The 19080-nt window shown below is 42.0% G+C and overlaps 1 protein-coding gene across 1 annotated transcript in view; it reads left to right on the top strand.

Moving 5' to 3' along the window:
* Positions 1-122: 122 nt before the first annotated feature.
* cdc73 (cell division cycle 73, Paf1/RNA polymerase II complex component, homolog (S. cerevisiae)) overlaps positions 123-19080 on the top strand; it is a 315070-nt gene continuing 296112 nt past the window's right edge. The window contains exon 1 of the mRNA XM_073063512.1: positions 123-365. Within this exon, the coding sequence (XP_072919613.1) occupies positions 235-365 (131 nt within the window). The 5' untranslated portion in view covers positions 123-234. The remainder of the gene's footprint in view (positions 366-19080) is intronic.

Raw genomic sequence — 19080 nt, 5'->3', positions numbered from 1 at the left:
CTAAGACACATCAAAGCGCAACCAGCTTGGACGACGCCCCAGCGGGGGCACTTTCTCACTCTCCGTCGGCCGGACTGTTGGCGGGCTCCGTCAGGCGTCCTGTGCGGACAGCACCGGCCGCTGCTACTCGGGCCGGCGGTAGGGTCTTGGCCGGGATTCAGCTCCCGGCTGTTCAGGCAGTCTGCGCAGGCAACCCCGGCCGCTGAGGACCCGGTTGTTCGGAGCCGAGGCAAGATGGCGGACGTGCTGAGCGTACTGCGTCAGTACAACTTCCAGAAAAAGGAGATCGTGGTCAAAGGGGACGAGGTCATTTTCGGCGAGTTTTCTTGGCCCAAGAATGTGAAGACGAATTACGTGATCTGGGGGTGAGTGGAGCTGTTGGTGGGGCCTTTGAGGCCCGGTGTTTAGGAGTTGTGGAGTTTCGGCAGCATGTGCAGGGCAATGTTGCTTGTGATGGAGATCGGCGATACTCTGGTCACTTCACTAGCAACTACACCTAACAACGATGTGTGATGTACCCATTCTTGGGTGCTCAATATGTGAGAGTTGGGAGAGAAAGGAGGAGAGATGTGTGTGTATGTAGGGATCTACTTGTGCTATATTGCACGGTGGTAATGTTTGAGGGAAATTGACACTTGTAGAACTACGCCAAAGTATTGACAAAGTGATTTCTTTGATCCGTAATGAACCAACGTTTGTTACAGAAACTTTCCTTCACTTTTTTCCTCAGTCAAAGTTGCTTCTGTAACTTTGTTTTTTTCTTATCAAAGTCTGACCTTTTAGAAACAAAAACGGATCTCTCTTGCTGCTGCATTGTGTATTTTATTGCCTATCCGAGCAGCCTGTTATCATCTGTGTTGTAAACCTCAAATGGGAAATTGAACTATTACTTTTCTGGAGGTTGCGTTCCACCTTGTTATCATTGGAAGGATAGTGTGTCTCACGTGTATTGAAATATGCAACTGACAAGATTGCTACTGCTGCTATGTTTGACAAAAACATTAGCATTTGACATTAGTAATTGTGATGTAAAACAACTAAATTATTTTATGATATTTAGAAATATTTGTATTTTAAAAAATGTCAGCCAGGTGATTCAAACACTAAAAGTTTCCAAATGGAAAGTTAAGCTCAGAGTGGAAATGTCTCAAGTCTGAGTAGAGCTTCTGGTTGCGTTGTGATAATTAAAAAAAAACAATAACATGGTGGGTGACCTGATATGAAAACAGAGCAAAGCGGTTTAGGCATTGTTTTGTTAATTATCTAGAAGCATGAGCTAAAGTGACATAAAGTGCTGCTTGATTGTTTATAAGCATTGAGGGGAGACTTGAGTCTCCTATCAATTCCTGGAATGTACATCCCTCTTGATTCTCACCCTGGTATTGTAATCTTGGATGGATAGCATCCTTTTCATAGATGCTGCCTGGCCTGCTGAGTTCCTGCAGCATTTTGTGTGGGTTGCTTTGGATTTCCAGCATCAGCAGAATCTTGTATTTATATGGTGTGTGTGTGTGTGTGTGTGTGTGTGTGTGTGTGTGTGTGTGTGTGTGTGTGTGTGTGTGTGTGTGTGTGTGTGTGTGTATACACACGCACATATATGTGTGTGTGACTACACTAATCTGTTCCTAAAATGTTGAGTGTGTGTCTTCTGTCTCCTTTATCTCCTCCTTGATAGTAATGATGAGAAGAGGCCATATACTGGGCATTGGGAGTCCTTAATGATGTATGCTGCCTTTTGAAGGCATTCTCGATGCTGGCAAGGTTAGTGTTCATGATGGAGCTGGCTGAGTTGGCAATTCTTGCATCTTTTTAAGATCCTGTGCAGTGCTCCCTCCATACCAGACAGTGATGCAACCAGTTAGAATGCTCTTCAGGGTACATCTGTAGAGGTTTGTTAGAATCTTTGTTGATATACCAAATCTCCTCAATCTCCTAATGAAACATTGCTGTTGTGCCTTCCTCATAATTGTATCGATGTGTTGGACTCTGGATAGATCTTCAGACATGTTGACACCAAGAAACTTACCCTTTCCACTGCTGATCCCTCGAAGAAGACTTGATCGTTTTCTCTTGACTACCCTTTCCTGAAGTCCACATTCAATTCTGCAGTCTTTAGGTTGTTATTGCAACGCCACTTCACCAGCTGATCTATCTCACTCCTGTATGCTGCCTTGTCACCACCTGAGCTTCTGTCAACAATAGTTTCGTCATTGGCACAGATATATTGTTACTGACATGCAATGTGAAAACAACGCACACTAAATGCTGGTCAGGACAAAAGGTCTCGGCCCGAAACGTCAACAGTGCTTCTCCTTATAGATGCTGCCTGCCCTGCTGTATTCCACCAGCATTTTGTGTGTGTTGTTTGAATTTCCAGCATCTGCAGATTTCCTCATGTATACAATGTGAAACTTGTTTTGTGGCAAGAGTACAGTGCAAAGACATAAAAATCTAAAATTACCAAGATAAATAGTACAAAAAAGAGTAATGTGGTATAGTTTCTGGACCACTCTGAAATCTGATGGTGATAGGGAAGAAGCTGTTCTGAAATAATTGAGTATGGGTCTTTATACTGGATGAAGAGGTCCCTTTATGACGGACGATGCCTTCTTGAAGAATTGTTTTGCAGCAACAACCTTGCACTCAATGTCAGTAAGACCAAAGAACTGATTGTGGACTTCAGAAAGGGTAAGATGATGGAACACACACCAGTCCTCATCAAGGGATCAGAAATGGAAAGAGTGAGTAATTTCCTGGGTGACAGTATCTCTGAGGATTTAACATGGACCCAACATATTGATGCAGCTACAAAGAAGGCACAACAGTGGCTATATTTCATTGTGAGTTTGAGGAGATTTGGTATTTCATCAAAGGCACTTGTAAATTTCCGTAGATGTACCGTGGAGAGCATTCTAACTGGCTGCATCACCATCTTGTATGGGGGAGAGCGGCTACTACGCAGGATCAAAATGAGCTGCAGAGAGTTGTAAACTTAGCTCCATCATGGGCACTAGCCTCCATGATATCCAGGACATCTGTAAGGAGCAATGCCTCAAAAAGGCAGCATCCATCATCGAGGAACCCCATCACCTAGTTTTTTTCAATTGTTAAGTACTGCTGCCTAAAAGACAACAAATTTCACGATATATGTTGGTGATATTAAATCTGATTCTGAGATGTCCCCGATAGTTGGGAGGATCATGTTCGTGATGGAGCTGGTTGAATATATAACTCTCTGCAGCCTCTTGTGATCCTGTGCATTGGATACTCCATACCAGGCTGTTGTGCAACCTGTCAGAATGCTTTCTACTGACAAAGACATACCAAATCTTTTCAAACTCCTAATTTCATTTCAAGGTGGCTCCATGTACTACGGTTGTGTTGCAAGCTCTGTTCCAAATCTACAGTATACTACAAATTTCTACAATTTTCTTAGTGTTTTCTGTTCAAGTAGCTGATAGTCACATCAGATATAGACTGACTCTTCTGAACATCAGAAAGATGGCATTTACCCACCATGTGCCATCTTTCCTACACTGGGAACCCCTGCTTGCGTGATCCATGGGAAACTCATCTGTTACACAGCCACTACCTTGGAAGAAGCACCAGAGGTGAGGGAGAAGGGCTGGCATACAAGTGAGGCTGAGATGGCATGCAAATCGGCTGCCGCTTCCTAGCATACTCCTGGCTAACGTTCAGTTCCTGGACAACAAGCTGTGTGAATTGAGAGCCAGAATCTCCTTCCAGTGGGAAACAAAGGAATGTAACGTTTTGTACTTCGTGGAGACCTGGCTGATGGAGGAGATACCGGATCATGCCATGTCTATGAGTTCTCCCTGTTCTGGGCGGACAGGTCAAAAAACCTCTCTGGGAAGAGTAAAGGAGGAGGAGTATGTTTCATGGTCAACAATGCTTGGTGTGGCCCCCAGAATGTGCATGCTCTCAAATCCTTTTGTTCCCTAGTCTGAGAATACCTGGTGCTACTGTGCAGACCCTACTGGCTGTCTAGGGAGTTCACAGCTGTTAGCACAGCAGTGTACATTCTGCCTCAGGCTGATACTGACCTGGCTCTCAAGGAACTGTACTAGACCATCGATATGCTGGAGACCACACCTGGAGGCTTCCTTCACCGTCGCTGGTGACTTTAATCGAGCGTCACTGATGAAAGTCTGTCCAAAGTTTTGTCAGCACATCCAGGTGAGCACTCGTGGAGATAAGACACGACTGCTGTTACACCCTCTTCCGCACGCATACAAAGCTCTCCGTTGCCCAGCTTTTGGAAAATCAGATCACTCTTCGATCCTGCTTTTGCCGATGTACAGGCAGAAGCTGAAATGAGGCAGCCATAGTTAAATCTGTCCACTTTTGGACCGACCAATCAGTCTCCATGCTACAGGACTGCTTTGATGACGTCAACTGGAATGTCTTCCATGATGTGGATGTCTCCGAGTTCATGGATGGAGTCACGTGCTTTATCCAGAAGTACATCAACAATGTTGTTCCCCTGAAGTCATTCAGGGTCTTCACGAACCAGAAACCCTGGATCAGTAGTTCCGTGCGAGCAGCAATTACTGTGTGACATAAAGCGTACGCTGCTGGCAGTCAGCAGGAGCTCAAGAAAACCAGCTACAATCTGCGCAAAGCTATCAAGGCTGCAAAACATCAATAAAGGGAGAGATTGAGTCAAGATTCACAACAAATAGCACACATGGTTCGTGGCAAGGGCAGCATACCATCGCAGACTTCAAAGCCAAACGTAGTGGTGCTGCCAACATCACGGCCTCTCCCAGATGAGTTCAACTGCTTTTATGTTTAGTTCGATGTCGCTAACTCTGAGCCTCCAAGGAAAACCACTGCTACAGCTTGCAACCCGGTCATCTCTGAGGCAGAGTTACGCAGATGTTTCCAACGAGTGGACAGTCTCAAGGCTGCGGGACTGGACGGCATCCCAGGGCGAGTACTTAGGATGTGTGTAACACAACTGGCGTTTTGCTGACATTTTTAATCTCTTCCTCTCCCAGTGTAGAATGCCCTCCTGCTTCAAATTGTCCACCATTGTCCCTATACAAGCAATCCCCGGGTTATGAACAAGTTCCGTTCCTGAGTCCGTCTTTAAGTCAGATTTGTACATAAGTTGGAACAAGTACATCCGGTATTATTTAGAGTCAGTTCATCAAACGTTTGTCTTAGTATATATTTTACCTTTCCATGCATATAAAACACTTAAGAAACGTACGTATTCCAATAATTAAACCACTGTGTTGTTTAGTAATAATTGTAGTTTTCATTGGGGCAGAGCCTTTCACATGCTCCATTATTCTCACTTTATCCTTTATCCTTTAAAATTGTTCCGATCATTGAACGACTGTAGCCTAATGCTTTTCCAATGACCGATGTTGTTTCACCTCTTTCCAAACGCTTTATTATTTCCTCTTTATTTTCAATCGTGATCGCTTCCTGTCAACGGAACAGAAACACTGCGGGCGGCGGGTCCCGAGCTCTGCCGGCTCCTGAGGTCCGCTGGGTCCTAAAGACCACTGCACTGAATCCCCCAGGTCCTAAAGTCCACTGCATTGAGACAGGTTAAATGGGACAAGTGGGGGCAGTGCTGGGTTTGGGTATTTGATCCTCCTCAATATTCCGCGTGGGAATTTAAACTGGAGGTGGCAGTGTTTTTTTTAATGAGGTCAAATTGCGAGCTCGACACCAACCCAGCGTGCTCGGGAGTGGTCTGTCACTGGATCAAACTCAGGAACCTCAGTTTTCGAACCCGGCGCTGATCTCACTGCGCCACCAGCTGACCGGAGAAGGCGAGGGGTGGGTACGACAGGGTGAATCTTGCCAAGAAAAATTTAAGCCAAATACAAAGTTACACACTCAACACAGTGTCAACAGCAACGACTTAAAATGGTGGAAGGCGTCGCAATCTGACTTAAAATGTCAGACGTCGTTCTCCTTCCTCGGTTCGTAAGTACGAGTTGTTCGTAAGTTGGACGTTCGTAACTCGGGGACTACCTGTACCAAAAAAGACCAAGGTAACGTGCCTGACTGACTGGCGGCCTGTCGCACTCACCTCAATAATAAGCAAATGCTTTGAGAGGCTGGTCAAGGATTATATCTGTAGCTTGCCACCACCCAAACTGGACCCCCTACAATTCGCCGACCGACACAACCAATCGACAGACGACATAATAGCCACTGCTCTACATACCATCCTTACACATCTGGAGAAGAAGGATTTTTATGTGAGAATGCTGTTCTTGGACTACAGATCAGCATTCAACACCTTAATTGCATCCAGGCTCAACAAGAAGCTCAGAGACCTTGGCCTTGACCCTGCCTTGTGCAGCTGAATCCTGGACTTCGTGTCAGATTGGCAGCAGATTGTAAGAGTGGGCTCCTTCACCTCCACCCCTCTGACTCTCAATACAGGAGCCCCTCAGGGCTGTGTACTAAGTCCCCTCCTTTTATCCCTGTGTACCCCTGACAATGTCACCTCCCACAGCTCTAATCTGCTAATTAAATTTGCTGACAACACTACATAGCTTGGCCTAATGTCAAACAATAATGAGGTGGCCTACAGGGATGAAGACAAGAAAACAACCTCTCCCTAAATGTTGCAAAAACAAAGGAGCTGGTTGTGGATTATAGGAGGAATGGAGACGGGCTAACCCCTATTGACATCAATGGATCTGGGGTTGAGAGGGTAAACAGCTTTAAGCTCCTTGGCATCCACATCACCGAGGACCTCATGTGGTCTGTACATACCAGTTTTGTGGTGAAAAAAGCACAATGACTCCTCTTTCACCTCAGACAGTTGAGGAAGTTTGGTATAGGCCGCCAAATCCTAAGAATTTTCTACAGGGGTATCCTGACTGGCTGCATCATTGCCTGGTGTACCTCCCTTAATCACAGGATTTTGCAGAGTGTAGTGCGGACAGCCCATTTCATCTGTAGTTGTGAACTTCCACGATTAAGGACGTTTACAAAGACAGGTGTGTAAAAAGGGCCCGAAGGATCACCGGGGACCCGAGTCACCCCAATCACAATCTATTCCAGTTGCTACCGTCTGGGAAATGGTACCGCAGCATAAAAACCAGGACCAACAGGCTCTGGGACAGCTTCTTCCACCAGACTGATTAACTCCCGCTGATTTGATTGTATTTCTATGTTATATTGACTCTTCTATTTATTATAAATTACTATGATTGCACATTTAGAAGGAGACATAATGTAGAGATTTTTACTCCTCATGTATATGAAGGATGTAAGAAATAAAGTCAATTCGATAATGAAATAGAGCCACTGGCATGCCTTGCTGGCTGGTGGTGTAGTGGCATCAGCACCTGACTTGGAGGCAAATGGTCGGTCTTGAGTTCAAATCCTGCTAGCTCCTTGCATGCTTTCCATCTGCACAGGGGTGAATAATGAGCTAGCAACTTGACTTTGTTAAAAAAAAGTCAAATACTACAGAAGCTGCAGACGTGGCATCCGATGCACCGCAAGGGTGGTAAGTTGATTGAAAAGATCCTGAGAGACAGGAGTTATGAACATTTGGAGAGGCATAATATGATTAGAATTAGTCAGCATGGCTTTGTCAAAGGCAGTTCGTGCCTTACAAGCCTGATTGAATTTTTTGAGGATGTGACTAAACACATTGATGAAGGTAGAGCCGTAGATGTAGTGTATATGGATTTCAGCAATGCATTTGATAAGGTACTCCATGCAAGGCTTATTGAGAAAGTAAGGAGGTATGGGATCCAAGGGACCTTGCTTTGTGGATCCAGAATTGGCTTGCTCACAGAAGGCAAAGTATGGCTGTAGATGGGTCATATTCTGTATGGAGGTCTGTGACCGGTGGTGTGCCTCAGGGATCTGTTCTGGGAGCCCTTCTCTGTGATTGTTATAAATGACCTGGATGAGGAAGTGGAGGGATGTGTTAGTAAATTTGCTGATGACACAAAGGTCGGGGTTGGATAGTGTGGAGGGCTGTCTGAGGTTACGGTGGGGCATCAATAGGATGCAAAACTGAGCTGCGAAGTAGCAGATGGCGTTCAGTCCAGGTAAGTATGAGGTGGTTCATTCTGTGGTTAAGATGCGATATGGTGCATTGGCCTTCATCAACTGTGGGATTGAGTTTAAGAGCCAAGAGGTAATGTTACAGCTATATAGGACCCTGGTCAGACCCCACTTGGAGTACTGTGCTCAGTTCTGATCACCTCACTACAGGAAGGATGTGGAAACTATAGAAAGGATGCAGAGGAGATTTACAAGGATGTTGCCTGGATTGGGGAGCATGCCTTATGAGAATAGATCAATTGAAGTTGGCCTTTTCTCCTTGGAGTGATGTAGGATGAGAAGTGATCTGATAGAGGTGTATAAGATTATGAGAGGCATTGATCACGTGGATAGTCAGAGGCTTTTTCCCAGGGCTGAAATGGCTAACGCGAGAGGGCACAGTTTTAAGGTGCTTGGAAGCAGGTACAGAGGAAATGTCAGAGTTAAGTTCTTTTACGCAGAGAGTGGTATGGGCTGCTGGCGACGGCGGTGGAGGTCATATGAAAGGGTCTTTTAAGAGACTGCTGGATAGGTACACGGAGCTTAGAAAAATAGAAGGCTATGGGTAACCCTAGGTAATTTCTAAGTAAGTACGTGTTCAGCACAGCATTGTGGGCCGAAGGGCCTGTATTGTGCCATAGGTTTTCTATGTTTCTATGAAAAAGGAACAACGACTGGCAGGTCTTAGTGATTGAATTGATGTGTTGCACCCTGGACAGTTCTTCTGACATGTTAACACACAGGAAGCTATTTATAATTCATTTTTAGTACTTGGCCCATTGTGAGAGTACCTGCATCCATTACCTCCTCAGACTTTCCATTTTCAAATTTTAATGACCCTGTGGGTGAAAAAATTCTCCCTCAAATTCCTTATAAATTTCCTAATCTTTACTGTAAATGGAAGTCCCAGGGTTATGAACACCTTTGCCAGAAGAGAATAAAAGGTTCTCGCTATCTAAGCTATCTATTTCTTACATACATCAGCTAGATTCCTCCATAATTCATAATGCATCATAGCTAGATAGGGTCATTGAGAAAGCTTTTGGTTCATTGGCCTTCATAAATCAAAGTACTGTATTGAGTACAGGAGTTAGGATGTTATGTTGAAATTGGTGAGGCCTAATTTGGAGTGTAGTGTGCTGATTTGGTCACTTAACTGCAGGAAAGCTGTCAGTAAGATAGACGAGTGCAGAGAAAATGTAGAAGGATATTACAAGACTTGAGGACCTGAGTTATAGGAAAAGGTTGAATAGGTTTGGATTTTATTCCTGTGAGCATAGAAGAATGGGGGAAGATTTAATACAGATATACAAAGCTACGAGAGGTATTGATAGGGTAAATGCAAGCAGGCTTTTTCTACTGATGTTGGTTGAGACTAGAATGAGAGGTCATGGTTCAAGGATGAAAGGTAAAGTATTTAAGGAGAACATGAGGGGAACTTCACTCAGAGGGTGGAAGAGTGTGAAATGAGCTGTTAGCATCTGTGGCTATGACTGAGTCTGCTTTGTATTTGAATAAGGCTGATTTATGATTCCTTCTCAACCCCATTTTCCTGCTTTCCCCCTATAAGCTTTGGCACCAATGTTCAGTCTAATTTGTAACGACCAGTGTGCACAAAAATCTTGCGCTATAAAATTTTTTGCCCAGTGACAACATGTGCGTACTGAATTTTATATGTAGAGGTGTTCATTTTAACAGCTAGCAATCCTCTGGGATTGATCATTTTCACTCTCATTCATCTGCACTCTCACAAAACATATGTAGCAGGCCTGTAGCAGGTAATGAAGGATGTTCTTGCTGGAGCTTTTACACACTGTCCATATGTGATTTGCTTGCTAAATGACGCTTTAAAAAGTCAAGTTTCCAAATATCATTCAGTTCTTCCCACTTGCAAATTCTCCAGCAGCTTTTGCATCATGACAATACATACAGGTAACTCCAGTATCTGTATTGTACATAAATATTTGTTGTAGCTGCACATTCCTGACCTCATGAGCTTTCGGTGTAGCAGTTTCTGCTGTTTCATTAAACCATTCTGCTTTAAATGAACCAGCTGTTCTTTTGCACTTCACGCCCTTTGCTTCTTTGGAATTCATTGATCTTTTTGACCTTTGAAGGAATATTGACCTTGCAGTTTCACAAGTTAATTTTTGAATGACTCCATACAGTTACTCAAAGCAAATTGCTTGAGGAAGTCATTGGATCAAGCAGAATCTGTGGAGTTCAAAGGCAGGTTGACAACTTAGTCGAGACCCTGCATTGACCTAAAATAACAAGTGTCCCGTTGTCTCCACAGATGCTGCTTGATTTGTTGTGTTCCTCCAGCAGTTTGTTTTTGCTCCAGATTCCAGTATATTCAGCCTGTCTAGCTCTGAATGGTTACATATAGATTTCTCTAGAAATAGCTGTTCCTGGTCCACTTTTACTAGGTGCTGTCTTATCATATTGAATTTTGCCTTTTTTCCTCCCAGCCCCTCCAGTCCCCAACCAATTTGAGTCTCTAATTTCCAGTTCATTCTTGTCTTCTCCAGCAACCTTAAAAGTTAGAGTTATGGGCCTCCATCGGAATTGCTCTCCCATCATTTGCCTGTCTACATTCCCAAAGCTTAGTCCAATTAGTACCCTCTCTCTGATAGGATTATCTCTGTATGGAATCAAAAAGCTTTTCTGAATGAACTTTAAAGAATTTGTCTCTATACCCTTCTACTCTAAGGAAATCCCAATCAATATTTGGGAAATTGAAATACCCTGCTCCTGTAACAGTTATTTTCCCACTTCACTGTGTTTTGTACATAGACTGTGTTTGTTTTTCTCATCTCTTAGAGATCTGTGGAACATCCCAACCTAACTGATCATTTTTTTTCATTCTAAGCTCTGTCTATGTGCACTCATTCAAGAAACTTCTAGGATTTTGTACATACGTACTGTATTGGAAAAAGCAATCTGATGGAAACTCAACAGATCAAGCAACATCTGGTGTTGGGGGTAGTGGAGAGTGGTGTTGTGGGAAGAAATACAACATCTCTGGAACAATCCATTGTCCTTCAGTTTTCAAGGCAGCAACCATCATTCCAGTGCCAAAGAAGGCAACAGTAAATTGCCTAAATGACTAATGTCCGGTGGCATTAACATCAACCACTATGGAATGGTTAGAGCAGCTGGTCATGGAGCACATGAAAGCTTTTCTTCCAGCTACACTGGACTCTTTCCATTTTGCTTTTTATTCAAATCGATCCATTGAAGATGCAATAGCCTCTGCCTTCCATTCTGTCCTATCCCACTTGGAAAGTGGGGTCTCATATGTTAGACTGCTGTTTATAAACTTAATTTTGACATTCAGTACCATCACACTCCAGAAGCTGGTGGGGAAACTGTCCTTGCTGGGTCTCAGCACCTCCCTCTGTAATTGGATACTGGACTTCTTATCAGTAAGGCTACAGTCAGTACGTGTGGGCAATAACATCTCTCGTTCCATTAAACTGAGCACTGGCCCTCCCCAAGGGTGTGTGCTCAGCCTGCTGCTGTTCATACTGCTGTTCAACATATGGCTGTGTTGCAGGATTCAGCTCAAACCGTGTCATCAAGTTTGCAGAGGTCAATAGTGGTTGACCTTCATCAAGAATGATGACGAGATAGAGTATAGAGAGGAAGAGGAGCGGTTGGTGGATTGGTGTGAGAAGAACAATCTAAGCCTGAAAGTGGAGAAGATAAAGGAAATCATTGTGGAATTCAAGAAGGTCCAGACAAACCATTCCTTTCTGCAAGTACATGGCTTCTCCATAGAGAGGGTTAATTGCAACGAATTTCTGGGATTTCATGTTATGGATGACCTCACCTGGTCCCTTAATATCACCTCCCTGAAAAAGAAGATAGAGCAGTGCCTCCACTTTCTAAGGAGATTGAAGCAAGCAAGGCTCCCACCCCCACCCCCCATCTTAACTGCGTTTTACAGGAGCACCATTGAGAGTGTGCTGACAATTTGCACCTCTGTCTGGTATGGGAGCAGTCGAGCATCGGATCAGAAATTCTGACAAAGGACTGTGAGAACAGCTGAGAGGATCATTGAGGTCTCCTTACCATCCATTGAGGACATTTATCAGGAGCACTGCATACACAGGGACTTAAATATTATTAAGGATTCCACCCATCCATCCAGCACCCACTTTGAATTTCTACCATCAGACAGGAGACTACGATGCATAAAAACAAGAATTGTCAGGATGAGAAATAGTTTCTTCCCCCAGGCCATTAGGCTTCTGAACTCCCGGCCGAATTGTATTCAAAGTCTCACTGATTAATCTGTTCCGTACCTTCCAATGTTTAATATTAATGTATTTTAGTTTGTTATTTATGTGTGATTCATCTGTAGATTTTATCCTTATCTTCATAAATTATCGTGTGTTATGTTTGTTACGTGCCTTACATCTTGGTTTGAAGAAATGTCATCTCCTTTCTATAATATAGTTATATAGATTATATACATGAATGTAATTAAATGATAATAAACTTCAGTTGACATTTCACTTGACTTGAATTGTTGATGTTTTGGGTTGGAACCATGCATTAGGACTTTTAGCGGGTAATTTGTTGCTCCACATTCTATCATCTGCACTGTCTTGTGTCTCTTTACTTCAGTGGTGTACTCTTGATTAATTCCTCCTCATTTACATCATTCCTACCTCACCAGTCATGTTTGAGAATTTAAAATTCAGGAATGTTGAGTTGCCAGGGTTGCCCAACTATCAACCAATTCTCCACAGTAGTATTATATTCTCCTGTGTTGAACAACATCCTCTGTACATTATAAAATCTTTGTTGATGGTTGAATTTAAATAATGTAATATTAAAAATTGACAGCGACAAAGGACTTTACAAGGTGCTAATGTATTATTCCTGGATGATTCAAATGGATTGCTTGACTTAGTGTTTTAAAGTGGTTACACTGCACCAATCTTTACTTGTGGAATGACTGAATAGTTAGCTGCTTTATTTCTGATTGGGTTAGCTACAAGCTCTTCAAATAGATGTTGGACCTTGGTCCTATTAGAATTAATATACCACATTTATTCTTTACAATATTGACAGTAAGAATGAAGATTTTGGGTAAATTCTTACATTTTCCAATTTCAGGTAACTTACTCTCCATGCATTCATTTCCCATTCGCTCTTTCTTTGTTTACATTTTCTATTCCTTGCTCATTTGTTTCCTAGACTACTTATGCTTCCCAACCTGGTTTCATCTGCCCATTATCATCCCTCGGTTATCTGTTACCACCTATCACCTCTCACTCACTAGCCTCTGGGTCTCACCTTTCCTCATCTTTTCTCCCATGTGGCTGCATCTTCCTAAAATGTAATTTTTCTTTAATATTTCCACCTATCACCTACCCCCTTTATCTCAACATCTGTCTGTTCCATCTGTTGCCTATGGGCCTCTTGATTCACCCCTCCTCTCTTATAGATCTTCACTCTACATTATCAATTCTGCTGCACGATCTTAAACCAAAATGTTAATCATAGCTTTACTGCACGACCTGTTAAGTTCTTGCAATTGTTTATATTTTGCTCTATTTTCCAGTATCTGCAGTCTCTTGAGTCTTTGAGGGCATGGAGGTGAGCAGATCATTCAATTGTATAAATTGTAGAAGGTGCAAACAACTTAGCAGTATGGAACTAGGTTAGATGGTAGGAAGAATTGCTGATCTTTGGAACAGGTTTCTAGTTTATGCACTACATTCAAGTGGTGACTGGATAAATTTGCTGAATTTGAAGACAGTGTAAGAACATTAATAAAAGATACCACACAACCCTTTGGTCCAATACCACCAGTGACAATGGCTAAACTGATATTATCCTTAATTCTACCTTCCTGCTTGTGCTTCATAACCAATACCTCTAAAACATATATGTCAAACTCAAGGCCCGCGGGCCAAATCCGGCCTGCGGTGGAATTATCTTTGGCTCGCGAGATAATATCTAATTATTAAAGCTGGCCCCAGTAATCGAAGCGCCTATGGCGTATGATATGGCTAATGCTGAGTTTATTCAGGTACCAGGTTTTCAGGGTTTTTAGTGTTTATTCGGTAGTCTTGCTCGGCAGTCTTCTTCATAAGAAACGGAATTTGTAAAGTGAAACACTTTGTAGTTATAGCAGAGACTGAGACACATGAGAGCAGGCTGAAAAAACGGAGGCAACGAAAGCTGCGTTCGCACGCGTCCGACTGATCCGGCCCGCATGAAGCTGCATTTTGCTCAATCCGGCCCGTGACCTAAAATGAGTTTGACACCCCTGCTCTAAAACCATTTAAAAATCTGTCACCTTGTCCTACAATATGTTCTGTGATTTAGACTCAATTGGAATTTTCTATTACAGGAAGCATAAACTAATGTTGTAACTATATATTACTTTGATGAAGCCACACTTGGAATAGCGTGTTCAGTTTTGGTCACCCTGCAATAGGAAAGATGCTGTTAAACTGGAAAGAATATATTAAAACAATACAATAAATGATGTTGCGACAACTCCAGGGACTGAGGTGGAGAGAGAGGGTAGGACAGACGAGGAATTTTTACTTGGAGCATGGGAGACTGAGAAGTGTTCTTATAGAGATGTATAAAAATCATGAAGGCTTTAATCTTTTAGGGTTGGGAATCAAGAACTAGAGGCCATATGTTTAAGGTGATGGAGAATGATGTAAAAAGATACTTGGTGCAACTTATTTTTTTAACACTAAGTAGTACATACATGAAATTAATTGCCAGATAAGTGGTTGAGGCAGGTATAATATTTTTAAAAAGACAAATTGGACAGGTACATAGGGAAGATTTAGAAGAATGTGGGTCAAATGGGATTGGCTTGGATATGCATCTTGGTTGGCATGGAGAAGTTAGGCCAAAGGGCCAGTTTCTTTGCTTTAAGACTATTTATATTACTCAGAGAAGGAATTACTCCTCACCCAGGTCTAAGTGATTCCTTTTTCCATAGTGATTATGCCAGTCCTATTGCCCTGGGACAGGAAGAGTCCTCTGAATATCTACCTTTCCAAAGCCCTCTGAGAATTGAAACATTTCATCCACGTACACCCTTTGTTCTTCTAAAGTCCAGTGAATAAAAGTCCAACATGCACAGTCTTTATCCCTGCAAAAGAGGGTTTGATAGGATCAAAAAGGATCCAGTTTGTGTATAAATTCTGGTCAACCATCCTTCAGAACTTCCATGTTCAAACCGATATAAATTACAGATTTCCTTTTGAGTGACATGCCATAAATCCTGAAAGCAAGAAAGGTTTGTGGTTACAGAGCTGCTGTTTTAAAGAACTATAATGTAACTTTGTATTCATTTATCTGTGTCAGATTTGGTCAAGTTCCCCATTAGGACTAAAGGAAGGACTAAGCAATAGTAAGAAATTCACCAATAATTTCAGCATCACTATACTATTTCACTCCTTGGACACAGCTTGAGAAACAGACTTTTACTGCAACTTCCACCACCCCTTCTTGTCAGAGATTGATTTATTAAGTAATAGGGAAGATGTCAACATTTGAAAGGGGTTTCACCATACACAATTGCTAAAGCATATATTGCATCATTTGTCTTTAATTTTCTATCTAGGAACCACATAGACATAATTCAATAACCTTACAACTATATTACCTGAACCCAAAAAGCTTTTAAGGTAATATAAATTAAAAATAACCTGTAATCATATAACCATATAACAATTATATATGTGTGGTGCTTTGTGATATTCATGTGGTCCCAAGTGTTTTAGAAGCAGATTAATGAGTATAGTTGCTTTGTTATGATTGTAAGCTAAAATTATTCCTGCCTACATATTGCTTACATTAAAAAAATAATACTCCAGTTCGGAATTACTATTCAATAATGCAATTCCATACATTATAATTGTTTGAAAAACTGAAGTATGAAACATTCAGTGTTAAAGATGGTGCAATGTATTTGCTTAACAAATCAGATATTTACAAGTAACTGCTCACGATTTTACATTGAAATCCAAAACAAATTTGCACAGAATCTTATATTACCTTTAAGCAAGAATTTGAGATTCTTTAGACAACATCCACTCATTGGCTAGTTCATTAGGTACAAGGTCGGAAGCTGATATGTTCTTCTGCTGCTGTAGCCCATCTACTTCAAGGTTCAATGTGTTGTGCGTTCAAAGATGCTCTTCTGCACACTACTGTAATGTGTGGTTATTTGATCTACCATCACCTTCCTGTAAACTTGAACCAGTCTGGCCATTCTCCTCTGACCGCTGTCATTAACAAGACGTTTTTTGCCCACAGAATTGCTGCTTTCTAGATGTTTTTTGTTTATTTTTCCCCACCATCCTCTGTAATCTCTAGAGACCGTTGGGCATGAAAAACCCAGGAGATCTGCAATTTCTGAGATACTCAAACCACCCCATCTGGCACCAATAATTATTCCACAAAGTCACTTAGGACATATTTGTTCCCATTCTAATGTTTGATCTGAACGACAACTGAACCTCTTGATGTTGTCTGTATGCTTTTATACATTGAATTTCTGCTACGTGATAGGCTGATTGGATATTTGCATTAATGAGCAGGTGCACAGGTATACCTAATAAAGTGGCCACTGTAGAGTATAGGATACATAACAATATAAAGCTTAATTAATCCTTCTAGCAAAGCTTAAGAATTCATTACTGTGTTACTTGATCACTAAGAACAATAAAGTTCCCTGTTAAAGCTGCTGATGAAGTTTTAAGGGTATTGGGGAAGTAAGAAATGATTCTTGGACTCTTGTAAATAATGGGTTAAAATTGCGTACAAACTTCTGTTTATTCTGCTCTGAGTACAGTCGGCCCTCCTTATCCGCGGGTTCGGCATGCACGGATTCAACCACACGCGAATCGGGAAAACCCAGAAGTTCTCTCTCCAGCACGGTTATTTGAGCATGTACAGACTTTTTTTCTTGTCATTATTCCCTAAACAATACAGTATAACAACTATTTACATAGTGTTTACATTGTATTAGGTACTATAAGTAATCTAGAGATGATTTAAAAGTACAGGCAGTCGCCAAGTTATGAACGAGTTCCGTTCCTGGGTCTGTCTTTAAGTCGGATTTGAAGTCGGAACAGGTACATTCGGCATTATTTAACGTCAGTTAGTCAAACGTTTGTCTTAGTATATAGTATATGTTTTACCTTTCTATGCATATAAAACACTTAAGAAACGTATGTATTTCAATAATAAACCACCGCGTTGCTTAGTAATAATAGTAGCTTTCATTGGGGCAGGGCCTTCACATGCTCCATTATTCTCACTTTATCCATTAAAATTGTTCCGATCATTGACTGACTGTGGCCTAATGCTTTTCCAATGACTGATGGCGTTTTACCTCTTTCCGATCTCTTTATTACTTCCACTTTATTTTCAATCATGATCGTGATTATTTTCGTGAACTGCGGATTCAGAGCTGGGTCCTAAAGTCCACTGCACTGAGACAGGTTAAATAAGGTCCGGGGTTCCGCTGGGTCCTAAAGACCACCGCGCTGGACAGGTTAGATAAGGGACTTGAGCATCCGTGTCTTTTGATATCCGCCGTGGGGGCCCCGGAACCCATCCCCTGCGGATAAGGAGGGCCGACTAATCCGCCTGAGGCTGGTTTCAAACTAACGTCCTTGCAGATGTCTCCTGAGAATGCTATGCTCTGGGGGTTGGGTTCTACTTATTGGTCGCACACATCATGCCTTATGGTTTCGCAAGAATTGAACTAAGTACCCTTCTTTGTTTAGGGAAAGGGAAGACTCAGTGACAAGGACAGGAATGAACATCTGTCTGTAATTAAGTCAGGGCCTAGCAAAGGGAATAACTGATAAGGACTGGACAGTACATCCATCTGTAATTAAAACCTTGATTTATTGGACTCTCTTATTTAAGTAATTAAGTTTTGATCCAACAGACTTGATGGGACTACCAGTTGAACTATGTGCTCTTTGTCTTTCAAGTTGTAACGTGTCTGTATGTTAGACAGAGGCCTGATACGAGCCCCCAGAGGAACTCTGTCCCTCTGGTGTGCGGCTCCACACCTCTCGCTGGCTGAGTTTGAACAAATAAACTGGTGAAAAGGATAAAGTAAATAACTGTTTGTGGTGTGGTTATTGGTCTGGCGAATTTAAGTTTGCACTATGTGAATTCCAATTGCACTTAGAGTTCCAGGGGAGCTGGAGAAAATGTAGGAGCACAGAAAAGTTCAGTGAAGGGGTAAAACGGTTATCATGCTGGGATCAGGAAATTAATTACTTTTATAACCAAGGAACGATAAAATACAAAAGAATAACGAAAATGATCAAGTCAATGCCAAGACCATTTAAGCTGCCTATTCCCACAACCTGCATCGGAACCACAGCCCTGCATATCCCTACTATCCAAGTACCAATCCAAACCTCATAAATGTTGAAATAGAGGTTGCATGTACCATTTGTGCTGGAAGTTCATTCCACACTCTCGCAACCCTCTGACTAAAGAAGTTTCTTGAAGATGTTATAAATTTTTGTTATTAAAGAATATTTATGTTCCTGAAACAGTTCAACTCCAAATTGTAAAAGGGTCTTTTGGTTTCCTTCTCCAAGAATCAAAATTCCTCAACTAAGGAATAAGTAGTCACCCTAACATATCAAAGTTCCTGTCACTGCAGCATTAAATCTATAGGATGCTTTCTTTTCTAAGGGAAATCATTTGACCAATAGGAAAACACAGTTTTGTGCTGCAGATGAGCTTAATTTAAGGGTCATTTGTCTCTGATTCGTTAATATTTTAAATGGCTTTGTCTTTAGATTTTGAAGATTGGCAGGGGAGTTTAATTCCATGTTATATGGCCTAAAGCATGTCTTCTGAGATTTCACTGATTATAAGACATAGGAGAAGAATTAGGCCATTTGGCCCATTGAATCTGCTCTGCCATTCAATCATGGTTGATCCTTTTTTCTCCTTCTTCAGCCCCACCCCCCAGCCTTCTCCCCATAACCTTTG

This window comes from Hemitrygon akajei, chromosome 12, assembly GCF_048418815.1.
Source record: "Hemitrygon akajei chromosome 12, sHemAka1.3, whole genome shotgun sequence".
Taxonomy (NCBI): domain Eukaryota; kingdom Metazoa; phylum Chordata; class Chondrichthyes; order Myliobatiformes; family Dasyatidae; genus Hemitrygon; species Hemitrygon akajei.
The sequence above is the reverse complement of the archived record's forward strand: the minus strand, read 5'-3'. Positions and strand labels throughout refer to the sequence as shown.